General features: G+C 44.4%; 1 protein-coding gene across 1 annotated transcript in view; it reads left to right on the top strand.

The window, feature by feature from the left end:
- The first annotated feature begins 2,496 nt into the window (after positions 1-2,496).
- Positions 2,497-26,580, top strand: part of CORO1C (coronin 1C) — a 66,280-nt gene continuing 42,196 nt past the window's right edge. The window contains exons 1-2 of the mRNA XM_065417534.1: positions 2,497-2,521; positions 25,519-25,718. Of these exons, the coding sequence (XP_065273606.1) occupies positions 25,524-25,718 (195 nt within the window). The 5' untranslated portion in view covers positions 2,497-2,521; positions 25,519-25,523. The remainder of the gene's footprint in view (positions 2,522-25,518; positions 25,719-26,580) is intronic.

The following is a 26,580-nucleotide window of genomic DNA, read 5'->3' as shown; positions in this document are numbered from 1 at the left end:
AGCCAAGATGCCCAGGTTCTAGACCCATCTCTACCGCTGACTCACTGTGTTTGTCCTTCACCAAGTCACGTGTATGTGGAAAATATGAATCACAATTCAAGTCTGCTAAGATGAAAAAATTAGCTGCAATATTACTTAGGTAGTGCTAAATTGCTTTTTTAGTGTTTCTTATTTTTGATGATAAAGGGATTTTTGTGGATGAGGGTGGAGGGGAAATGTGCTAGGCTGGATTTCAGAAGCAAGATTTTGCTCCCAAACTGTTAAGACACTGAAGGCAGCTCACAGCAGGGATGTACCCAATTTTAAACCTAATTTTTCAGTGGAGTAGCTACTGTATTAGCAATGTGGTGGTGTTTACAATGAGGGAGACCTTTCCACTTACTGAAGCTGTGGTTAAACTTTTGTCAGGTTTTATATGTTTGTTTGTTTTGATTTGGAGCTACTGTATCCCCTGGGGTTTCTGCCAACTGTGACCCAGCCAAGCCAGCAGGAGTTGTGATAAATTCATCTCTGCTGAGACTCTCTTTGCGTGTCTTACACCTTTATCTGTCATGTACCATGTATATAATTTACAAATAAAACTCCTGGGGTCTGTAATATGTGGCATAAAATGGACCACTTTATTTTACAGTGTTCTTATCCCAATGCATCAGTGAATTAGGACATTTTTCAAACTTGAGTGACGTTAAAGAGAACTGGGTGGTCAGCCCTTCTGAAAATCAAATCACTTATTTAAGTGTCTAATTGTAAGCAGCCAAATTTGGTCAATATTTTCCAATGATATAAGGAGCCCAAATTGGTCTTTTGTTTTGGAAGTATTCTGAGCAATGTAAACACCATAATTTGTCTACGCATAGTGTGCCTTGCAGTAACAGAAAAATAAAACCTTGGAAGTTACATTATGTTGGGAGCCCTGACATTTGTTGTTTGTCTGCACTGAAGTCAGTAGTGTTGATCTAGTAAATCTCTATTCTAGGTTATTTCATTGAACAACAGAGATAAAAGTTCTGTACCTAAGTGATGCCAACATTCAAAAAATGTGGATTTATTTTAAGGCCAGGAGGAGGAAATCTTTGGGTTTTAAGACAGCTGGCTTCCTTGTTTCTCACTGCAAAGTGTTATCCAATAGTCATTTGGGATCTGTGAGCATCTCTCAGATCAGTTTATTTTGACTCGATTTGATAGAAAGCTACTTCCTCAGCCACCATATGAAGAATTTAAGATGCTTGCAACGTTGTATAGGGCAAAACCAAGTAGAATTACTAATGGAGTTAAATTTTCTTTTAATGTAGAATCAGTCAATTATTTTCAACTTTCACTTTGCTGGGTGTGTGTGCTGGATTCTATGCACTGGTCTGTCAGGTTTGGATAGTTACAAGCATGGGTCCAGTTATGTGGGTTATTGCATGCAAACATGGCAGCAGCCAGAGAGTGGCATGGATGTCAGTGATGCACCTAAAAGTCAGAAGATGCCAGCAGGACTGGGGCCCAGGTTTCCCTTTAATGGTGATCCCATGCGTGTGTGTGTGTCCCTCCTTGGTGTGCAGTCATTGCTCTTATAGGCACATATCCATCGCTTCTGTGTGCGCGCATCCATTGCCATGGGGTGTATGACCATCGGTCCCAGGTGTGCATCCATTGCCATGGGGTGTATGACCATCGGCCCCAGGTGCGTGTCCGTTGCTCCTCTGGGGTGCATGTCCATGGCCATTGCTCCCAGGTGCACATCCATTGCCATGGGGTGTATGACCATCGGCCCCAGGTGCGTGTCCGTTGCTCCTCTGGGGTGCATGTCCATTGCCATGGGGTGCGCGTCCATCGCCCTGGGGTGCGCGTCCACCCCCCCAGGCTTTGTGTCTGTTGCTGTGGTGCACCTGCCAGTTACTATTTCTGTTGCTGTAGTGACGGGCCCGGCCTTCAGGGCCAGAACCCCGCAGGCAGGCAGGCAGGCACTGGCACTGGGGCATGGCGGGCAGGGCCCAGCACGCCGGGGGCGGGAGGGCGGCGGTTGGGCACAGCGAGGCGGGGCCGGGGGTGGGGCAGCGGGGGCGGAGTCTGTGAGGGGGTGGCCTGTCAGCAGATCCGGCTACCCCCGCGCCGGGTGAGGGCCCCGGCCCCTTCTGGCAGAGCAGAGTGGGCCGGTTGGGCCGGGGCGGTCGGAAGGTGGCGGCTGCCGGGTCCCTGAGGCGATGGGAGGCCCTGAGGGGGGAGGGGTTGCTGCCTGGCTCCGCCCCGCTGGCGCGCCAGCCTGGTGGGGGTGGGGCAGCAGCGTTCCCTGCTCCCGCAGTGTGGCCGCCCCGCGCTGCGATTGGCCGTCCGGGCTGCCACTCTGTGTCTCTCCGGGCCTGGGGGCGGGGCCTAGTGTGTGCGGGAAAGGGGCGTGTTCGGGGGCGGGGCCAGTGTCGGCGCTGCCCTCCACGCCGTGGTCAGTCGGAATCGGGCGGCGGCAGGAGGCGGCTCCGCTGGGCTGAGGAGCGGACGTAGCGCGGGATCCTGGTGCGCGGCGGGCGGGCACTGTGCGGTGAGTGGGGCGCGTTGCTGCATGTAGCTAGATGGGGAAGAGGGAGCTGGGTGCGGGGAGAGCAGGGTGGGGTGGGCGCTACGTGTAGCTGGGTGGGGAGGAGGGAGCGGGGTGGGACAGAGGGAGCTGGGTGCCGGCCGGGTGGGGAAGAGGGAGCTGGTTGGGGCAGAGAGATCTGGGGGCGGGAGCTGGCTGGGGAAGAGGGAGCCGGGTGTGGGAGCTGGGTTCCGGGTGGGAAAGAGGGTGCTGGGTGGGGAAAAGGGAGCTGGGTGCCGGGTGTGGGAGGTGGCTGGGGAAGAGAGATCTGGGGGCGGGAGCCGGGTGGGGAAGAGAGGGCTGGGGGCGGGTGTTGGGTGCCGGGTGGGGAAGAGGGGGCTGGGTGGGGAAAAGGGAGCTGGGTGCCGGGTGTGGGAGGTGGCTGGGGAAGAGAGATCTGGGGGCGGGAGCCGGGTGGGGAAGAGGGGGCTGGAGGCGGGTGTTGGGTGCCGGGTGGGGAAGAGGGCTGGGTGGGGAAAAGGGAGCTGGGTGCAGGGTGCCGGGTGGGGAAGAGTGGGCTGAGTGAGAAGGCGAAGGCTTGGGGGAACGTTAGGGCTGCATAGGGGCTGGTGGGGTGATCGCTGGCTGCAGGGGCTGGGGAAGCTGGATGGGTTTGATGGGGTGGGCTAGGAGCCAGAGGCATGTAAGGGTTTGGTGTTTAAACAGGTTGCAAATGTGGGCGGCCTGGGGATGGAGCTGTCTGTGTGTATGTGGATTGGGGGCTTTCGGAGCATTCACTCTACTGTGATGGGTGAGGAGACTGATACTGTATGTGCTGAGGCAAAGCATGTCTTCCACCAGGGTTAGCTTGTATGTATTATAAGGACAAAGCTGGGAATGGCTAATAGCAGGGACAAACAAGGGGATGTAGGTTCTCTGCTGACCAAGGGAAACAAAGAGAGGTTTTTGGAGACTGAACTCTGATAAATGAGATGCTTATATTTGCTGCTGAAATTGAATGAGATCTTTCTGTGTGCATCCTCACTGCAGGCCAGGCTGGTCTCGCTGTGATTATTGAAGATCTTTCCATATTTAAAGGTGGGATGCTGTCACAGCTAAGTGGCCCTGCGGAGATTCTGAATAGGGGAGATTTCTGAAAAGTGTCAGTGAGCTTTTAAACATCTCATTGAACCCATAGCAGAATCCTTCTCCCCAGGAGAGATGCAATAAAATATTACTTAAAATTAATTCACAATGAAGGCTTCGTATAGATAAGTGAGACTTGGCAGGTTGATTTCTGACTTTCCTCATGGAGGAGAGAAGGAGAATGAGTGTCTCTTTAAGAAAGAAAGGACTATGAGGTGCAAATTCATAAACTCCTAGAGTCCAAGGCCAGAAGGGACTATTGTGATCTAGTTGAGGTTGTATAAGGCTGGCTGTAGAACTTGCCCAAAATAATTCCTAAGCATATCTTTTAGAAAAAACATCCAATCTTGATTTTAAAAATTGGACACACAACCCTGGCCCCTCTTGGTAGAAAGTCCAGCCTTTTTTCCCCCCTGTACATCTTTCACACATGACTTTGGCATTGCAGTTTGCTCATGATGATGCATTCTGAGCCATACATACATTAGGCTTAAGGGGTGACATAATATATATTAGTATGTGAGAAGAAATCTGATTCTTTTGTTCTTCAAATTGTTGACTGTGTACAAGCGGAGGTATTAGTCAACTCCACATAATGTGTATGTCACCCTGTGGAAGGCTCTTTTGTTGCTGCTGTGTAATGTCATAGAGGGAGAGAGATGATCAAGTGTAGGACATTTTCCTTAAGCTTATGTTGTATTGTGTTGGTGTAGTAGATGTCAATGCCATATTGATGCCTATTCTAAATCCTCTTGAAAGCCAAGGAAAGCCCAAAACTATGTGAAGAGTGTCCCTTGGGTGTGATTCCCTTACTAAAAGGTACTTTCTGTGAATGCTGCCAAGTGAAAGATTGGAATTAAAGGGGTGTCAATTGTTGGCCCCAATTTCTGCTTTATTAAAAAAAAGCTTCTACAAAATTAAAGCTCAATAGAAATATTTCCAATAAATCAAAATACAATAGCTACCATTTTTAAACAAATAAACATTCCATTGTAGTGTTTCAACTGCAGACAATGCAGTATTGTGACAGTGCATGAGAAACTCATAACAAAATTGACTAGAAGCTGGCTGGAAACAAAAGTAAAAATGATTGGTGCACTTATTGTTCAAAACAATTGATGTACATTAGTGGTTGGATATTTTGTATTATTAATCTAAAGTCTCAATCCTGGAAATGCATACACGAGTAAAGTTACTGGAACTATGCATGCAGGTTTGCATAATCAGGCCTAAGATATTAGCAACATATAAGATAATTTGTTTTTTGAAAACTATTAACTGATGCAGCCCATTTACTAATGCCAGTCCTTGCTTAGCCTTTGGATGGGTTATAGATAAACTATTTGAAGTTAACCTCTATTTACATACACATGTAGAGAAGAGCATGATGGTAGAAGCCATGTGTGCACATTGGAGGTTGGGGAAAGCTGTGTGAATGACACAGTGCATGCCATAGAAATTAAATATGCTCATATGTAATAGGGATATGTGGCTAGAGAAAATGGCAAATACCTTAGGGGGTGTATGAAAGTGGATTTTAACAGCAAGCTTTGAAATGCTTTCATGCACTGAAGAGAAAATCAGGTTGCTATACGCTCGCTGACACATCTTGTTACAGCTAATATTCATGTTTGCTAAAGGTTGTGTGCACATCACAGAGGTAAAAGATCAAGTACTGTTGTGACAAAGCCAAAGCACGTTTATTTTTTGTGGATTTGCAATAGCTATAGTAAGACCCAGCAACCCGTAATATGCATATGGGAGTATGTGCCTTGTGTTTGTTTTTGATATCACTCTTCATAATGGTAAATTTTTAATGGTCATTTGTAGCCTTGCACACAGATTGCTTTAATCAGCATTTGTGTCTCTTTTTTATGTACTGTGTTGGGATTACTCGGTCTTCTAGTGAGCTGCCTTTTCAAACATCATTGGGTTTTTCAAGTTAAATCTTCATGCTTATTGCATCTGTCACTTCTGGGATTCACTCCAAGCACGAGGCAGAGATTCAGTGTAATAGCAATGAAATGGAATGCTCGAAAGAATAAAATATCTGCTTTCCTTAGTGATCTTGCTTTCCTTAGTGATCTAGCACAGAGAAGTATGAAGGATATATACACTTAACGATCAGTTAACTTAAAGATTTTAATGGCGACTTCATAAATGTCCCATTTAAGCACAACATTGCATTTTAGTTGCAAGAGCCTGTAAGTGACTGTTTTCAATTTCACTGTTGCCTTGGTAGAATAAAATGAGTTTGGGTGCTGGCTTCCTATTTTGAGGACATGAGCAAAACACTTCCTGGCCTGAGTTTTCTGCTTGGTGAGGTCATCAATGCACCACTCCCAGGGTTAAGAATGTCGTTTCATGCAACCTCACAAGCACATTCTTCTGATTTTTAAATATATATTTTTGTATATTTAGGCTTAACATTTGTTATGAATATTTCAGTGCCTCCTTAAGGATGTAGTGGAACAGTAAGTCACTGAGGGATTGAAGTGCCCTAGTTTAAAATCTTTAAGTGTATATGAACAAAATTTTAATGTACTGTTTCTCCTGAACTCCCTCTCCCCTCCCGCCCTCCAAAAAAAAAAAAAAAAAAAAAAAGCTTGAACCCACTTGCCTTGTGGTGACTGACTATTGAGTCAGGCTGGTTAGGAACTGCTTGTTTAAAATCCACAATCACATCAACTATTTCAAGAATCAGAATGTCAACTGCTCCGGGCTGGTGAAATGTGAACTGATATTTCTTTGTAGTGCTATAATTGATAAAGGGCAAGTGATGCTGAAGTTATTAGGATTAGCTCTTGATAGCAGAACTAAGATAGTACAGACTTAGGTTAACTGAAGTGACTCGGGCTGGCTGCTTTTTGAAAGTTGGTTATTCTAGGCGCATTTAGCATGCCATTAGGTAGTTCCTGTCTGTTCTCTGACCAATCTGAATCCTCTTTAGGATGAGTTTAATTCATCCCATGCTCACATTGACAAACTTAAATAAAACAATTTAAATTTTGTTAAAAATGTTTTAATTTTAGTCCTTAACTTTTGATCTGCTTTAAAAAGTGACAGTGATGCTCATGAAAGGTGTCTGCCTCACAGGTACAGCAGTGACAGGTCCAAGGTGCCTCACCATTGTCTCAGAACTCTGTTCTAGAGGGCTTACCTGGGCAGCTGTATCTTTAGTCTTGGAGATTGCTAAAAGGGGGCTAGTTCTGGTTTATGAGAAGTTCATAACGATCCAGTAGGAAATATATTGAGACCATCCAACTCCTTTCATATTGGCCACTGAACAGATGGCAGATAGTAGTCTCTCCTGGTCACTATTGACCAGTGACCCAGATGTGAGAGGCTCTGTAAAGCTCTGTTTACCTTTTAGAGCATCAGCAGTTGTTAGTAGATGTAGTTTGTTACTTATATATACATTTTGTAAGTAATGCAGGATCTCTGCATGCAATAGTGATGTGATGTACAATGGTGTTTGCTGAATATTTGACATAGATGTCCTTTATCCAAAATGTTAATTAGTCATTGAAGTTAAAGGGTGAAGGTGTTAACAAAACAAAAATGTAAACAATGACTAAAAAGCCCTTCTTGACTTCTGGGGTGTCACTAGTCCTCAGTCTTCCAAGATAGACAAGGCCTTAATTTCTAATATTAAAAATAAGCAGAAAAAAACTTTAAAAATGAGCTGTGAATCGCTCCCTCCGCCCCCCATTTTGACTGCTGTTAATGCATCCAAAAAAATAAAAGGCAAGAGACAGCACAAGCTTGAATTAAATAAGGTAAGGTTAAATCTGCAGTTTAAAGGAAGGGCCAACAAGGAAAGGAATGAGAATTTCAAGGCATCATATCCCAAGGTTGAGTTGCCTGAGTTTAGTTTGGGGTGGCGGGGTATCTGGAAGGAAGGAAGAATCCTTTTAATTGCACTTTTTTGGACTATCTTAATTCTACAGTTGGAATAATTGGTCTGCAGTTCAAGAACTACAAATTCTGTTTCTCATCCAGATTATAATATCTTTTTAAAACTATGCACACTATCTTTGCAATGGATTGATGTAATGGTTCTGTAGGAGGCATTCTGGTGTGTGGTGAAAGGCTCCATCTGGTCTGAACATAACTGGAAGTCCCTGTGATGGTGCATGGTATCCTGTGTTTGGAAGAATCAGAATGATTTTTGTCAGTGAGCTGGGTCTCTCTTAATCCATTATAATTAGTTTTTCCTTCTTTTCTCCTTCAGTCATCACTTTAAAAAAAGCAATGGAAATGAAATTAAAACAATTGTGATTCAAACTGATTAAAAACAAGGGAGTCTGATATGATTGTGTTGAGGATGGAGTTAGCAGCGTTTGCCTGGAATTCTCTGGCTTTTGTTGGTTCACATCTGATTCTAAAGTTTAACCTTGTCTCTAAGAATGGATTTGTGATTCCAGTTACCTTTCAATTTAACCTGAATTATAATCACTGTGATCTCACTGTTTCCTTGTACTCCCCTGTCTATTTGTATCCATCTGTTCTCTCATTTCTTAGACTTCGATTGTAAGCTGTCTGGGGCAGGGACCATCTTTTTGTTCTCTTTGTATAGCATCCTGAACAATGGCATCCTGGTCCATGACTGGGGCTCATAGGCTCTACGGTATAATGTGTGGTTTCTATACACATCCTGTAGGTCTAGTGCCAGTTTGGAATTGATGTGACTTGCCTCCAAACGATGCCATGGCTATTACCTAGCATTTTGTGGATGTTCAGTAGTCTGCCTTAAAGAGAACCATTCCCCCATTCTCCTCCCCGCAACCACTGCTTTCAAAGGCTCTTGCTCAAGATTCTTTTGAAAGCTCTTTACATCCTTCTTCACCTAAGAAACACACGGCGCACACAGTCCCTGGGACAAGTTGTCTGTAGAAATGAGACTTCAAGTCACTCTTGATCAAAATATTTAAAATTGTGGAACACCCCCCGCACATCCTGTCCTCTGTATTGTTGCCATAGTTACTGTGTTCTTGAGTCTTTGGAAACCCATTATGTCTCATTTGAATATACAAAGGTGATACCCCGCAATGCTGCATTTTGAGATTTCTTTACCATACAAAACTAGCAAAACATTGACATCCTAAAATATTCCGAACTTGGAAATTGAACATGGGGCAGACACAACCCAGTGCTGATAAATCACACAGTTTGTAATGGGTGTAATTAATATCAGTAGAAGTTAGCAGGAGGTAATTGGTTCAAAGCAGAGCCTGATCTCTCTCTCTAGAGAGACAAGACAGACTGGCAGAATATACAGCTGATGGCTTAGAGCAAGTCTACACCAGTGGTTTTCAAACTTTTTTTCTGGTGACCCAGTTGAAGAAAATTGTTGATGCCCGTGATGCAACGGAGCTGAGGAGGAAGGGTGTGGGAGGGGGCTCAGGGCTGGGGCAGAGGGTTGGGGTATGGGGGGGGTCAGGGCACTGGGCTGGGGGTGAGGGGTTTGGGATGCAGGAGGGGGCTCTGGGTTTGGGGGAGCACAAGGGAGGGCGCAGGCTTACCGCCGGCGGCTCCCGGTCAGCGATGCAGCCAGGGTGCAGAGGCAGGCTTCCTGACTGTCCTGGCGTGTGGACCGCGCTGCTCCCCGGAAGCAGCCAGCAGCAAGTCCGGCTCCTAGGCGGAGGCGCGCAAGCAGCTCTGCACAGCTCTCGCCTGCAGGCACCGCCCCCCCCCCAGCTCCCATTGGCTGGGAACTGCAGAGCCAGTGCTTGGGGTGGGGGCAGCGCGTGTTTCACTGTAACATGTGTCACTTGGAGGATGTCTTTTTCACACCCCTGAGGGATGTAAGTTACATCAACTTAAGAGTAGTCTAGACCAGCTCTTAGTGTAGAAGCTTGTCATCAACAAAAAATCAGTCCTGGAGCCTATAGTAGAATAACTGATATTTTCTTTAGAAACTGTTCAGAGTTTTTCTTTGTTTTAAATACCATCAAAACCAGTGTGTTTCAGTTCATCCTAGACACTTTAACTCCTTGACTGGTGCAGTCTGCACAGTGTGCACTTATGATACGTTTACAATTGTACTTTGCATTTATGGAACACTTTTCATCAAATTATCTCCAGTTAATCTTACAATTAGATCTTGCAGTATCCCAGTGAAATAGATAAATAATCTCAGTTTACAGATTGGGAAACTGAGGCATAGAACGGTTAAGTGACTTGCTTAGGGTCATTCAGTGACAGAGTTGGGACTAGAACATCGGAGTCCTGGCTGCTGCTCTAAACTATAGGCCACATGCCCTAATTTGCAGGTAATTTTCTCTGTACCATCCCAATCACCATGGTATCTGAGTGCCTCTTTACTATACTGTATTGATTAAGAGCAACTAACTTCGTATTCAGGAAATTAAAACACGAGAAATGGTCGTTTATCTTCCCATGATATGTAACAATGCGATTATATAAACTGTCTCCCCCAAGAGGATTGGCTTATAGAGTGGAGAGAATTGCTGTGTAAGCTAGATGCCATAATGGTTTATGGTTAAAGTATTTACAGTTTCAGACATGCTGTATTTGCTTTGCAAGTTGGGGAGAAACTGGAGCCAGTTCATGCTAGCTTTAGTTGTAAGAGATAGTTAAGAAAAGTTCTACTGCCTTCGCAAAGCGTGAACCACAGGCGCTGTTCCAGCAGCACTACGCTTTCCTACCCTGAGGTATATGGTGCTTTCCAGGGGCCATCTCTGTACTGTACATAAAGGTACAGTAACAATCTGTTGTAATGCTTTGTGTTGTATCTTAAAATGCTCTGCTCAAAAAGGGGTGCACAGCTTCATTTGGCCTCCTATTTCCCTAGATATCAGCTGCATGTGTGTACCTCTGTACTGTACACCTTGCCCTGTGGCATTGCTTTGGGACAGGGACTGTCTTTGTTCTGTGTTTGTACAGTACTTAGCACCATGGGGTCCTGGTCCGTGACTAGGAGTCCAAGGTGCTATGGCAGTGCAAAAATAAATAGCAAATGCTGAAACCGTGTACTTGTCTCAGTGTAAATGGTGCTGCTCACCTCCGATGGTCTGGCCCAGCAACCCTCGTGGTACTGTAGAGAACTGTCTGAGTTTAAGGTGCAGGCTCAGTGGTGTATCCATCTAGATAAGTGGTTTCCAGTTGAAAGCATGCCTTGAAGATTATCAAATCCAGGCTGTGACCCACCAAGGAGAGAAGCAGTTTCCAAAGCTGAGGGTCCCTCTTTGAGAACACCTTGCCGCCCAAGATCAGTCTGTGCCTACTGCAGATCAGAGCACAACTCCGTGTGCTTGCTGACTGAGACTTTGCATTCTGCAGTTGGGATGGTGGCAGGCAATCGGGGACCATCCAGTATGCTCTGTGTTGGATTGCCATAAATGGGCTTGTGGGTGCAGGAAAATTCCTTTGTCTCCTGCACCTCAGATATACTTTCCTCTTGTTTGTAATGCACCATCCAGGCTGCTGTCCAAGTTAGCGTTGCTTTGTGGAATATCTTGTAGTTGTGTCACCATGTAAGCATGTTGTTAAAGGCTGAGGTAACTAAATGGCTTATGGATGCACAAAATGTTTCTTTTCTGCCCTCTGAATGAGGTGACAAATGTGCTTGCTCTTACACAAATGCTTTGGTACTTGCCTGCTTAGGTAGCTGAACTCTTAGGGTACGTCTATACTACCCGCCGGATCGGCGCGTAGTGTTCGATGTATCGGATAGATTTATCGTGTCTCGTCTAGACACGATAAATCGATCCCCAAATCGACGCCCGTCCTCCACCTCGGCAGCAGGAGTAAGCGGAGTCGACAGGGGAGCCGCGGCGGTCGACTCACCGCCGTGAGGACGGCCAGGTAAGTCGAATTAAGATACTTCGACTATTTGCGTAGCTGAAGTTGCGTATCTTAGTTCGACCCCCCCCCACCCCCCGCTAGTGTAGCCCAGACCTTAGGGTATATTTACACAGCAAAGGAAAACTCACGGGTTGCCCACTGTACCAGCTGACTTAGGCTCATGCTGCGGGGCTGTCTCATTGCTGTGTAGACTTCCAGGCTTGGTCAGGAGCCTGGGCTCTGGGACCCTGCAGGGTGGGAGGGTCCCAGATCTTGGGCTCCAGCCTGAGCCCAGAAGTCTACACAGCAGTAAGACAGCTCTGTAGCCTGAGTCGGCTGGCATGTGCCAGCCGCGGGTTTTTCTTTGCTGTGTAGACATGCTCTGAGCTAAACTGAACGATATCTGTCGTGTGTATGGGTGGGTTCTGTACTTCAGTCGTTCAGGATGACAACTTTGGCCTGAAATGGGAAAAGGTTTGAAGATACAGAACATCTGTAAGGCAAAGGAAGCATGTTTTAACGTGAAAGCCTTTGTTAAAACAGATGCTGAAGGAACTGTAATTGGTACCACAGGATAAGGATTTAAAATCAAGTTAATGCATTGAAATATCTGGATGTTAGTTTTATTCCCCTTCTCCCCCCCCCACCTCCCCTTTACTGCAAACTGCATGTTTTGGTACCAGGACAGAATGGCAGTTTTACTCTTTGGCTTATTGGCTACTTGGCCGGAGGAGCTGGCAGGATCTCAAGTGGATCTGGAGAAATGTGTGCCAATCCCAGATGGGACAGCTGAGAAATTCATTTTGCAGCTTATTTGTACATATTAAAGTTTGAAAACACTCCTTCACTGACGCAATACTTGCATTGTCAGACTCGAGCAGTTCTTTAGGTCACCTACTGTCTTTCATACTGAAATTACTATCTTGTATCTGGCAATTATTGATTGCTTTCGCTGCCTTCAAAATATACTGAACAATTGCAAGTGATGGTGCTTCATCTATAGATGGCCTTAGCAGTCAGGATGGGAGTAGAGTGACCAGACAGCAAATATGAAAAATCGGGACGGGGTTGGGGGGTAATAGGAGCCTATATAAGAAAAAGACCCAAAAATCGGGACTGTCCCTATAAAATCGGGACATCTGGTCACCCTAGATGGGAGGGAATCTGATCAGTTTAGTTCCCTAAACAAGGTTCTAATACACTGAGTATTTGGATTAAGAAATTACTCAGAATGCAGTAGTTCAAGACTCTTACCATTTCTTAGAGTGGGAAGATGTCTTATTGTTAATTTACCCTGTTCACTGTTACAGCAGGGGTTAATTTGGCCCAATGTAACTCCAGTCTGGCCAAATAGCACATTTTGGGTACATTGGCTTATGTTGGACATTTTTGGATTGCAAACAAACTGACAACTCTGCATAGCTGTAGGACTAGCCCAACAAGTTGAGGCTAGTAGCAAAGACATCTCAGTGGATTTCAGAGGCAGTGTGCTGGAAGGGGAGCACTCTATTCTTGTGCCCCTGGCTGCCCTCTTCTCCCTACCTCCCCTACAGGTGGGTTAGATAACCTTCATTCTTCCTCTCCTATTTTATTCCTCTACCTGTAGCACTGGGTGCCTCACTTGTTGTTCTGCCTGATACATATCTATATCAGGCAGAGCCAGTGGAGTGCTTGCTATCAGGCAGGGCTGTCTGGGGAAGTGTCTTTACTTGGTGAGTCTGACTCAGTGTTGTCTTGTACGTTTGCATGCTCTAGCTGTGCTAGATTGCTTCGGTTTCAGAGTGGTAGCCGTGTTAGTCTGTATCAGCAAAAAGAACGAGAAGTACTTGTGGCACCTTAGAGACTAACAAATTTATTTGAGCATAAGTCCCACTTATATTTGTAGTGGAGGTTCTCGGATAGTAAAATTTTAGTGCATCGAGAGAATTGACACCTGTAACACCTTCACAATCAGGCAGGTTCTTTTTTTTAGAAATCTGCAGTGTTGCAAATTCTTCTTGTAGATGTTAAGGCATGTTGCAATGTGGGGAGATAGAGCAGTTTGTTTTTAAGCCCTCAGCTGCTTTCTCCCTCTCATGCATTTTCCTGTCAGTTCTCAATTGGTAGCTGGAATGATTTAGTTGATTGTATAACTCAAGAAGCATTTTCAACAATACCTTAAAGCCAATAGGGTTTATATTCTTCTCTCTATGTGGCCATTACTCTTGTTAAGCTTAATCAAACTACTCACATCTGTTTCTTCACTAAGTGTTTGTAGAGTGAGAAATCCTATGCTTGTATAAATACCTCAAGAGAATAACTAGGCTCATCTCTGGTGTCTGAGCACCTGAGTGTATCGGTTGTAATTTGGCTTCAGACTTAATTTACCATGGAAATGGCAGCTAGATTAGATTTTGATCAGCAGCTTCAGTTTCAGATGTGGTGACTAGTGCACCTTTTTGATTAATAAGCAATTCAGGCTTTTTATAAAATGATACACAAAATTGATGTGGGCATGTATGTTTCCTGGGAGGAGCTATAGGAGAAAAGGATTTTAAACCCTCTTTCCCTATCATGACTCCCAGTAATGTTGCAAACGAAGTGTTCAGGCCTTAGATGATTGGCCAGAGGTAGCTGGAAAAGGTAGGGTTTGAGACTCCAAATAAAGTCCAAGGCCAGTGCCCTGGTAGGAAACCACCTTCCATCATTTGGGCCACTGGGCAGGAGTTTTTTCAACCCTAGTAAGTGCATGTTGTGAGGAGACCAAAGCCCACATTTGGCAGTATGTGCCTAACAATTTGCTTCCCAGGTAGAAAAATTCTCTGACATGCTCATTAAAAATAAATCTGGAAGAGACCCATATGCGTAACCTTCAAAAGAGAAAAGCCAGCAAGTAGAGTAGCAGAATCAAGCAGATTGATACTGCCTTGTTAACTTTGTTACCCTGATAAGAAAACTAGGTCAGCTACATAGAGGAAGGCATTTTATTATCTACATACCTCTCTTGACTGGAGTCCTGGGCTTGATTCTTCTAGTAGGATTGCTGAGTGGTAGTTTTGCAGAGAGGATTGTGCACTCTGGCTGCCTAGTGTTTTACAATGGGCTCAGAGTTCTAGTCCTGAGCTCTGTTGCTGCAAAGGTGATGCATTCAGTCCCACGGAGTGTAGGTAGCACCTTCCTTTACTCTTGAACAATGCCTCTGGCAGAAGCACAGAAGACCATTGGCTGGGTTGGGAAGGATATTGGTGTGTTTCTGGTGGGTGGACGAAGATATGGATGTGAGGAGGGATTCCCCCCCAAGGTTTCTTTCCTACACCATTTAAAGAAACAAAAACAAGACTGTAGTAGAGCTAACAAGTCTCCCACGTTGGAACAGATGGGAAATCTGGGTAAGGGCTTTCGTGTTCTTTTGTGGGTATTGGACATTTGCTGCAGGACTCCTTTTTTCTTTCAGGTAGTTCTTTTTTTGTTCAGAGTCATTAATCTGGAGGTCCTAAAGAGGTGGTTGAAGACAGTACCCCAATGGAGGGATATAGTTTCCTTATCCTGTTAGGTTTTGTCTAAATGAGCAAGCTTTATAGCCATAGTTCATCATCAGTGGTGCAGCTCCACTGGTGGAAGCAGAAGTGGAAGCGGTAGCATAGACTGGGCTTGGGTGCTTTTACATTTGTCTAACCCAATGTTTGTGAGCATAGATGCAGTGTAACTGAATGTCTCTGTTAGATTTCATTGTGCGTGCAAGTGTTTGGGGTTTCATGAGTTGTTTTGCCCTCGTTGCCTGGATCTTTGTGGGGTTTATTGCTTTATTTATAATGCATCTCACTCCCCTCTTCATTTATCTTCTATTTATTATATTTTTCATCATTAGCAGTCTTTTTATTCATTTCTTTGTCAAACTGGAAAATTTTACATTTCTGAATTTGTTACACTTCCTAGTTGGGATAAAATCAAATGTCCTGCTAATTTATGCGGCTTAGGTTCTCCTCACATAACCGAATCTTGCCAGTGGGTGGTGGGTTTTTGGACAGCTGGAAATTTCACTGAGTTTATAGTCCGGCTTTTTGTCTTTAAAATGAACTGAAGTCAGGGGTGGGATCATCTTGTTCAGCCTAGACTTCACTTTACCAGGCAGATTATTTTTCAGTACACAAATAAGATACATCCTAAGGCTGTGATGTGTGACAATGTGAAGCCTGGGTTAAATTTTTCTGAATGCCTGAAAATAAAGGTTTTGTCACTGCTGCAGTTGGTGTGAATAGTCCCTTGATATGGACAAGCCTTCTTAACACAAAATGATGAGATGCAACAGGAAGAATGGCCTTGTGTTTACAAGCACAAGACCTGGGACTCGGGATATTTGGCTTTTAGTCCTGCCTCTGCTATTGGCATCCATCCTGTGTGATCCTGGACAAGTCATTTAACCTCCCTGAGCCTCCATTGCCTCATCTGTAAAAAGAAACTAATAGGGTGAAGTGAGCCGTAAGTCATTAATGTTGTAAGACACTTTGTACTACGTCAATCCAGTCTATCAGAGGATCTCAAAGCATGAATCTTGGCATAGTGCTATACAAGTGTATTGCATGATGTACAGATGTTAAAAAATGACAGCCTAGGAGTTCCTATATCAAAACATTCCAATAGTCTATATTCTCAGTCTCTGATAGTGGCCGTTTTGCCAACCCTCAGCATTCAAAAATCATGAGTCAAGCCCCAAGAAATTGTGTAATTAAAAAAAACATTTTGGGCTCTTCTTATTGGCTTCAGTGTTTGTTTTCAAGCTTTCCTCCACAAGTCCCGTGGGCTAAAAGCATTCTGCCTTTTAAAATGAAATCTGAGCTTCTCACATATTCCCATGACCGCAGGAGCTGTGGCTTTAGGGAATCACAAGGCTTGATAAAATTGAGACTTGGCACCACTGCTTGAGTGGCCTTTGTGAGATGTTGCCGTGGAAAGTGGCGAATCCATCAGCCCCTTTTTGATAAACTTAATTGTGCACGATGACACCATGTGGGTGAAAGTCTTCTGACCTAGATGGTGCTCAGCTCAGGCCTTGAAGCATGAGGATTGCAATCTCTTGTAACTTCTAGCATTCCTAGTCTAACTGCAGTTGCAGTTAACTTTTTCTAGAGTAAGCTGCTTGCTTTAATATCCTGTGGCAGTGAGCTCCCTGGATTTATTTTACTGGGTTCATTCAGTAACAAGGGATTTCACTCTCTCCAGTGTCCCCTCTTTTCGTTAGGGTTCCATCAGTTATGCCAACCTCATGACTGCTTGTCAACCATAGACCTGCTTGTCTACCCCTCACATGAACATTTGTGCACTTTCTCCCATGCTGCCTGTTAGGCATCAGATGCCCTCCCAGAACTGATCTTGTGAGGCTGTTACCATCTCCAAATGCCTTCTCAAAGCCCTCTTCTGCTGGAATATCCCCAAGAAATCACCCAGGACTACATGGCTAGGCAGATAGGTGGTTGGGGCAGGTGATTGGGAAGCAGTTGTAGAAAATCAATAATTCTTTGTAATTCAAAATATAAAAAGTGGGGTGTGTGTGTGCGCACGCATGCAAACATGCACACACACAAGGTATTGCACACTTATGTGCACACAATGTTAAAAGACTCGGGAATCTTGGGTTCCATTCCAGGCTCTGTACTCGAGTGGGCACAGCCTTTTTTGCCTGTCCCCGCTCTTCTCCACCTAACTTTACTCCTTCTGCTCTCTTCCCGCCAATCTGTCCTCATCCCGGTTCTGTTTGTTCCCCACCCTGGCTCCTCATCCCAGTTCCATTCGTATCTAGCCAGTCTGTCTTCACTCCTTGGGTGTCTCTTCCCAGTCCCAATCTCCTTGCCCAGCCATTACTAGCTCCCCCTCTTGGCCCCAGCCTCTTTTCCTAGCTTGTTCCAGTTCTCGTCTAACCCCCCCACGGCTCCTTGTCTGCTTTTTTTCCCCCCCTCCCCCCCAAATGGCCTCTGGTCAGCCCACCGCCCATGTTCCCCATCTCCACTGACTCCCAGTCTCCCTTCCCAGGCTTCTTCATCCAGTCCCAGCCTTCCACACACCTTCCCTGGCTCCTGGTCCCAGTCTCTTGCCCCTTGCACTCTGGCTCCTCATCAGATCTTCTCCCTCATCCCACTGGTTCCCAGTCCCATTTTCCCTCCACATCACCTCTCAGCCTGCCCCCTCCCCCCCCGAAAAAACAACAACAACCCATATTTTGTCTCGGCATATCAATTCTGCAGCATCTTCCATTGAGAGTCCAGGAGAAAGAGGCACTCTGGGCCTGGGCCTGCCATTGCAGGGAAGTCCGGCTCAGCCCATTGTAGCCCCGGGCTGAAGCATGCTTAGTACAGATGGAATCTTCAGAGATTTTTATCTGCGGTCTAGTGAGTCTCTACTGAGCATGTGCAAACTACAATTGTCCAAAGACTTATAACTTGGCCAAATTTGGGTGGATTTTCATGGGAATAACAAAAGACATATCCATGACACAAAGACCGCCCCACCCCCTTGCCAGGTTTCATGTCCCTGCTCTAAAGCATGGGGGGTGGGGAGGGTTTAACATGGATAAGACATATCTTTCCCTAGCCTCATTCTTGGGCTGAAGTTGTCCAAACAAATTCAGCCTGAGGCAGACACCTAGGCTGGAAAAACTTCAGGCCTAATGGTTAAAATTTGGCAAAGTTGTAAACAACTGAAAACAGGGCCTTATAAGGGGCAGTATCAGGCAACCTGAGTAGTAAACAGTGCTACCAGATTTGATTGTCTCACCACCTCCACTGTTCATATGTTGCTCATTGCTAGATTGTAAGCTGTTTGGGTCAAAGACCGTGTCTAGCTCTCTGTGCAGTTTCCAGCACAACAGAGTTCCAGTCCTGAATTAAGCCTCTGTGGGGGGCTACCATAAAATGTTAGTTTCCTTATCTTGCTGGGAATCTTGCCTGGAAGGGAAAACACCCTCCTTTCACATCAAAGGTACCAACTTTTTATAAGGAGATTCTGCGAAGAAGCTCTTCCCGCAAGGTTGGCGTGTAAATTGTTTTTACTGAAAATGGCCTCTGGCTGAATTAATGTTTTAAATCAGCCATTCCTTTTGAGTGTCTGGCCCTCCCAAAGGATCACATCCACGTGGGTTGAACAGGATCTTGCCATTCGCAGGGGGTTTTCCTGTAAGCTCTTCCCTAGCAGGATGTGTTTCCTCTCACATAAGCAGGCTGAAAACCCTCCAAGCCACAAACTATATCTGTTGGACTTTTTAGAAGATAAGTCCTTGATAAACAGGAAGATGGGCAAATCCAGGGTAATTTTTGTGACTCTTCATGATGGAAGATCAGAAGGAAATTGAATGAATGGTACTGTGCAGACATGTGCAGGGTCAACTCTTAGAATCTTAGAAATGTAGGTCTGAGGCTGGAAGGGACCTTGAAAGATCCCTTAATTCAGCCCTGCCATGCTGAGGCAGGACCAAGTATTCCTAGACCATCCCTGGCAGGTGTTCGTCTAACCTGGTCTTAAACATTCAGTTGATTTCTAAGGTCCACTTGGACACTGTTGCGAGGGGCCAGATTCTATGCCTAGTACTCTGGGCCTGTACAATGGCTTCTGCCATCAGTCAGGTTTGGATGGATGTAACCAAAGGTAGAGTTTGGCCACAAGTCTCTTAGCATTAGAAAGCTGAAGGGTGTTTATCCAGATGCACCCCGTACAGCGTGAGTTGTAAGACCCTCTGCATTATAAAGCATTGCATGGGAGCTCCATGTATAGCTAGAGGTCTGTGAGCACTTCCATTGGTACCCTCTTGGAAGGGTATATGAAGCTTCCATTTTAATTTTGCTGAGGGTTGTAACTCTAGCAATATTAAAACCCTTCCAAGTAGGCGTGGTGTCTTTAACCCTCCTAATTTGTACTTTGCTGAGACAAATATCCCATATTTAGCACACATGCCCTGATATCCTCTCCCCACTCCTCAGCAAAGTTTTAAAATGAACAGTACTGTAATGAGTCGTCTCTGACGTTCTTGCTCTTAGGAGACGCTACAGTATCCTTACAGAAATAGCATTGGTAGGTAAAACTGCAATTAGCGAAGCGAGTGAACAAAGGACATTTCATGATGTGCTACCCTGCCTAAGTAATTCACCCAGGCTCCCCGGTCATTAGCCTGAATTAGCCAAGTCCTACTATATTTTGCTTATTTGATAAAGGGCTGAATCCATCTTTTAAAATGGCGAATGGCTTCAGGTGCACATCAGGGTTTATCTAATAATCGCAGAGGTGAAAAACCTATCCACTTTGCTAGACAGTAACTTTTTTCCCTAAGGGTTGCCTTCTGTTCCTGCAGTCTGCCTCGTTTGACTCTGAACTAACCCTGTGAAGAGAACCAGTGGCAGTCAGACTTCAGCTGTCATTTTTTAGACGGTGGGGGAGGGGATCCTTTGCTGCACTTGACTATTGGGAAATTAATTAGGATACTAAACCCTCTTCAGGCTGGAACTGCAGGGAAAGAGAGCTCTTCGTTGGCTTTCCAGGACCAAGCTAACCCTACTTATATTTTTTTACCTGATCGCTTTCCTTGGTGCATTGAAGGATCCATAGTCACTGCTCTTTATAACTAGAGCCTACACGTTTCTCTCTTCCCCCCCCCCTTTCTCCCAGAAAAGAACCAGATCAAAATGGCTGTGATCCAAAGCTGAGAATCACTCCCTTTGCTATGGAAATGAGGGCTTAGTGAGCCTGATCAGAGAGGTTCCCGTTGAGAACAGGGCATTTGGGGTTGAGGGAAAGGGTGGCAAAGGTGTGCTTCTTGAGCAAAAAGATCTTAAACGAGTGAGGAGTGTGCTTTTATGCATTGCTAAAAATTAGGCTAACTCCTAAAACCCTTCCTCAAATGACTAAAATGAGGGAAATTCACCCTGGGGACTGGGGAGAAGGGAATTTTTCAGCAGTTGGTCGGGGAGGAATAGTAGAATTAAAGGCATCAGATTTGTGAGCTGGAGAACTTGACTCTTTTTTTGGTGGGGTCTCGTTGTGGACCAGGTGAAATTTTTGTACAAGCTGTACACAGTAAACCTTACATTTTACTATCATGTCCCTGTTTTCAGTATTAAAGATGACAAATTGCAAAATTCCTGCCTATGGTGTGCTGAGATTGGGTAATTTGGGGTTACTTGCAGGAACACAGATTTAAGTATTGGCTTTACCTTTTCTAAAACATAAGATTTTTAATGTGTTGACCCACCATGGAGTGGGAAGAATGCTAAACAATGAACAGTGTTGCAAAGTCTTCCTGAAAACTTATACAAAGCCTGCCCTGCTCTCCTGTCTTACCTGGATGACGAATGTTTTACTTGCTCGTCAGAAAAAATTACTCACCCCAGGTAAATGAGCAAGTAGAACGTTGCTGCAGAGCATTGTACCTGTGAGGTGTGTTATCAGGTGAGAAATAGTTGAGCTGGGCGTGCACACTTCCGGTTGTGTCTAGTTATTGCAACAGACAGTGTTTTTTGAGAGTAACCCTCTATCTTCTCCCCATCAACGGGTTTGGGTAATTCCTAAGTGCAATACTTGTATGTCCTGGCAAGATGTGAAGTGACTGTCTGTAGAGAGAAGGAAGGTTCATCAAAATTAAAGCAGACGGTTGTAAAAATCTGGGAAGCACAGCTGCACACTGCAGTATTGCTCACCCCAAGCATTTCAAAATCATGAGATTGGCTTAAAAATGATACTTATAAAAATAAATCAGGGGAGTTTTATAGTTACCTTCTGCTTTCTGAGTCCCTAGACTTCATGTTTTAAGGCTTTTCTGTGCAATCATGAGGGTTAGAAAGACTGGGGGCGGGAGCAATTGGAAAGCTGAAATCCTCAGGTAATCACAGCACTCCAGGAGCTGAGGCTTAAAAATACACATTGAGAGACTTGCAATAAAATTGTGAGAATTCGCAATACTTATATCGTATCTTTCATATAAATTGTATACCAGAATGTTTTACAGCAAGTCATTGTCAGTTTAAGTGTTGAATAATAGCAAAGGGAAAAAAGAAATGAAGATCCTGAGCGCTCGTGTTTGGAGAAGAAGCTTTTGGGGGCAGGAATATTCTTGTTGAACATTTTACCTATTGTGAGTTATTGTCCATTTTTAAGGTGCAACATAAATAAGCCAGGGTAAAAGCAGGTGTCTTAATTGTGTATCTCTCCAAGTCGCTGGGATTGTGCAAATAACTGCTGATCTGGTTGACCACATGGCCTCCTAAAGGTAACTTTTTGTACTGAAACGCCCTTTGTTTGTACAGCTCCTAGCACAGTGGAGTTCTGGGCCATGACTAAGGCTCTACCACAGTACCAGGTAAGGGTCTTTTTAGAAGTGCTATTGATTAAATCTTTTAGATCTGATCATGTGAATTACTAGTTGGGTGAGATGCTTCATGTAAAAAATTCAGTATCTTAACTGAGACCCAGACAACTTACTCATACAATCCTTGGTCCTTCTTGGGGGCATTCATTCCAGCAGCTGTAAATGCTTATGACGCTTGTGGTTTTGTCCTCACGTTGTCTGGCACAGACAGGCTAAGTAACTTGCTTGAGATCACACAGTGAGTCAGTGGCAAAACTGGGACTGGAACCAGGGTCTCCTGACTCAGTCACCTGCTCTGTACACTCCTTCCTGTTTGGGGCCATTTAAAATTCCCATGACACTTCTCAGGCAGTAGGCTTGCCTTCCTGTTGTCTTGGCAGAATCCCACCTTGAATTATTACATACAGGTCTATTTAGAGTATCCCCCCCTGCCGGTTCAACTTGGGACAGCTTGCTCTTCCCTTCCTCTCTGAAAAAACTGCAGCATTGTTGGCAGAGTAGCTGTGGTATTTCATCCCACAGATGAGTGTATTTCAGTGATAGGTGATGGAATATCTGCCTAGTTTGTATATTCGTTTGTTTCTAATGTGCTCTGGACTCCTGCTGGATGAAAACTATTCTATATGCTAGGCTTCAACTGTTCTATTGAAGCTGCTGCACAGATCGTAACATTATCTGTCATGGTGCTGCTATGGCTTATGTATGTGAAAAGTTATTCATGTTTGTGGGTTACTTGGATTTTTCATTCTGATTGTTCAACTTCTATGTCAGAAGTGTGTGGAGCGTGAGATAAGGCCTTTCTTTTTTTTTTTTTGCTACGCATACTGCATATTTTAACAAATGTTTGGATATTCGTTGATTAATTTTTGGTTATTTATTTGTAAATATTGAGGAGGCATAATCCCATCTAATAATATCAATCCTTACTTTTTGTGTAGTGCTTCTTTTCTCTAGATCTCAAATTCACCAGTTGTCCACGAAGTTTTATTTTTAAAATGACAGCTGCTTTTCTTTTAAGCTACAGGCGTTTGTAATAAAGTGCTAACTGTGGCACTTCTGTAGTTTAAAAACCAGCTAATTTATTTTGGGAAATTTAATGAACCCCTGATGAAAACAGCCTTACCCCCTCCTGTACATGCGTAGGTGAGACCGTGTGTGCTGTCTTAAACAATCATTTAGGTTTCCTGGCTGAATTGGAGAGACTTGAAAATAGGTGACTCTATCCATGATCTAGTGGTTTGGGTTATGTTATCTGATGGAGAAGAGACTCTAGGAAGCTGAGCTGTAAATATGCCTGCGAAAGGCTAACTATTTGGGCAATTTCATTATGTTCTTGATAGACTGCTATATACTGAATAGCTGCTTGATGCTAGTACAACAAAAATAATGCTAGTGAGAAATACTTTAAAAATAAAAAAAAAAGTCTGGACTGGACAGCTCAAGAGACTTGGAATAATATATAGAGCTTTTTGCCTCTAGGTCGCTGGTTTGAACTCAGTTAAGGTCATCAGTGGCTGCAAGTCATTACCATCCGACAGCTGTTTGGCCTGTGTGAAAGCAGTTGGTGGCCTCTGTCCTATTCCTAGATAGACAGAGATCCACATTGCAGAAATCGCCACAGTAATTGGGACAAGTATTATTGGTCTCTGAAAGGAAACCCATGAGTGCCTGGGCGTGGAGGCTGAGCTCCTGCCTTATTCCGGCAATGTGTGGCACTTTAGTAGAAGCTTCTGCTCACTGCTTTGGCTTTGCCGTGTGGGGTGTGTCTCTGAACTAGTGGCTTCCTTCTCCAGTGCTGTCAGTCCAGCAGATTTAACCAGTGCTGCCATTTCACTTTACATTGATGGTCTGCATAATCTGTAGATTTTTAGATTTGGGGCAAGTCTGCTGTGCAGATGTCCTGCTCCAGAGTCCTGGTGCTCAGTGTTTGACGTTGTCACCACAGGCATGGGGATTTTGCAGGAAAGAGACAAATTGCAGAGAATTTCTCATATTTATGTGGAAACTTGAGGTACTTCACTGAGTAATTGAGTTTTTCTATTAAGAGTGATATAAATTTTCTTTTAATTGTGCGATGACTTGGCCAATTCTAGTGAGAGCTTTACTCCAGATGTACAGATCATTAACTTTTTAGCTCCCAGACTTTTTACAAATAAGCAGTTCTTAAGCCTGTCTTGCAGTGTACTTGCGTGCAGAGTTCTGGAAGTTAAAATGGGATATGTGTTTTGAGTAACCTTTCATAATTTTTGCTTTCAGGCAGACTATGCACACATAAGCACACCCACTGTGGTGTGCAAAAGCATTTAATCAGTTTATCACTTCACTGCAGGAATAATCAGAACCAATATTTTCTTAACAAGTAGCTTTGTGAACTGGAGCAGCATTTCCCCAGTCCTGGTGTGTAACCATGGACCTATGGAGAGGCAAACTTAGAGCAGGACTCTGATTTCTGTTGCTCAGAGATTGGGCATTGCAGAAGTCATTTTCACATCTCTAAAGGCAAGAAGGTACCTGGAGGTTCCTCACTTACCTGTGAACTGATATTTTCTCCTCCACAATTTCTCCTACAATGGGAGGACTCCTTTGATCCCTTCTGAAACTTACCGAAAAACATCAATCTGGAAGTTGGAAATGCTAATGGAAAATATACTGCCACTCACTCCCCTTGAGACCCAGTGTTCCTATGAAGTGTTACCCCGGTGTGGTCTATGCAGAGGCAGGGGGCTGGAATTTTCCATGCCAGTCAACTTCCCTCTATTCTAACTCAAGACAATTAGTTTCTTAGGCCTGGTCCACACTACCCCCCCACTTCGGACTAAGGTACGCAAATTCAGCTACGTTAATAACGTAGCTGAATTCGAAGTACCTTAGTCCGAACTTACCGCGGGTCCAGACGCTGCAGGCAGGCTCCCCCGTCAATGCCGCGTACTCCTCTCGCCGAGCTGGAGTACCGGCGTTGACGGCGAGCACTTCCGGGATCGATCCCAGAACATCGATTGCCTGCCGTCGGACCCAGAGGTAAGTGTAGACGTACCCTTAGGCAGAGGAGGAGCAAAGCAAACAAGCTAACAAAGTTAATTCAAGTCATTAGCTTGCTTCCCTTCTTCCTGCTTAGGAAACAAAGTTATTTTCAGTAAAATTTTTGAGTTAGCTAGCTTACTTTATACTAACTTGTGAAACCATTTCTGTTTCTGAGAGTTTGTGTTTTATCTACATTTCCTAGAAAGTAAATAAATTAATCAAAAACAAAATACATTTCTTATCCCGTGCCCCTAGACAATTTTTAAATTTGTAGAAACTTACCTGAAAAACCCATTGAGTTGGGTGCTTTTTTACTGGAATAAAAGGAATATAAACACAATAGGGAAAATGCCATTCTTTGTGGAAAATTAGTCTTACCATTTTTGTTGTAAAATACAATGTTGGTTAAAAAAATCCAATTCTGTTATGCTTGGTACAAGTCCATGTAATTCTGACTTCTTATTAAAAAATAGAACTTCCCTTTTAAAACCAGTTGTTACTAGCACTGTTTGAACTGTAGAGTGGCCAGGATCTGAAACTGGGCATCTGTATGAGTAGGAGTAATGAATGAAAGCTGCTGTGTCTCTTGCAATACCGGGTACTTGGCTGTCTCTTTGAGTTCACTAGTATACATAGGCAGGTGGGTTCTAGAAAAACCGACCAGACAACGTGCACTTAACTGGCCAAGTTTTTCTGAAACTCCTGTTCTCTTTCTCCGCAGACACAATGAGGCGAGTGGTACGACAGAGCAAATTTCGGCATGTGTTTGGGCAAGCAGTGAAAAATGACCAGTGTTATGACGACATCCGGGTTTCCCGTGTTACCTGGGATAGTTCCTTTTGTGTAGTAAACCCCAAATTTGTTGCAATAATCATAGAAGCTAGTGGTGGTGGAGCGTTCCTGGTGCTGCCCTTGCACAAGGTAGGTGCTTTTGAAAGTTTCTCGTTATTGCCTCCATAGAGTGAAGCTATCATCTCAACATTATTTATGAACCAGACTGAGCCTGGGAAGTCTTACTTCCGAGCTGTTTTTTGGAATGACAAATGCCAGTTTCTGATGCCATTAGATGGAATCTTGCATGCCTCAGTAATCATTCCAATGCTTCCTTTAAATGAAACACAGTAAATAAAAATGGTTTGCTTGACTAATTTGGACCAGCTCTGTATGAAAAAAGTGCATGATTAGAATGATGTGCTACCACAAAGAAATTGTTTGCTATAGTGATGGTTCATCCTTTTACCATCAGGATTTTAGCTTTCCAAGATACCCAGGTTTCAGAGTAGCAGCCATGTTAGTCTGTATCCGCAAAAAGAACAGGAGTACTTGTGGCACCTTAGAGACTAACAAATTTATTTGAGCATAAGCTTTCGTGGGCTACAGCCCACTTCTTCGGATGCATAGAATGGAACATATATTGAGGAGATATATATACACATACAGAGAGCATGAAAAGGTGGGAGTTGATACCCAGGTATCTCATAGGTCTCAGTGCATTAATTACTTTCTGCATTTGACTAGTAACAGCTAGGTGGCAAAATAAAGAATGAAAACTGAAAAAAGAGGTTGCTGATTCTTAAAGACCCTGTTGCCTAGAGGTCTTTGAGCATGTGTGTGGCATGGCCACGGCTGGCCCGGGTGAGGTGAGTTGGGCTGCGGGGCTAAAAATTGCTGTGTAGACAATCAGATTTGGGCTGGAGCCCAAGCTCTGGGACCTTTCACCCTTGTAGGGTTCCACAGCCCAGGTTCCAGCCCGAGCCTGAACGTCTACACAACACTTGTTCAG

Source organism: Emys orbicularis, chromosome 16 (genome assembly GCF_028017835.1).
Source record: "Emys orbicularis isolate rEmyOrb1 chromosome 16, rEmyOrb1.hap1, whole genome shotgun sequence".
Lineage (NCBI taxonomy): Eukaryota > Metazoa > Chordata > Testudines > Emydidae > Emys > Emys orbicularis.
This window is presented reverse-complemented; position numbering and strand designations above follow the sequence as displayed.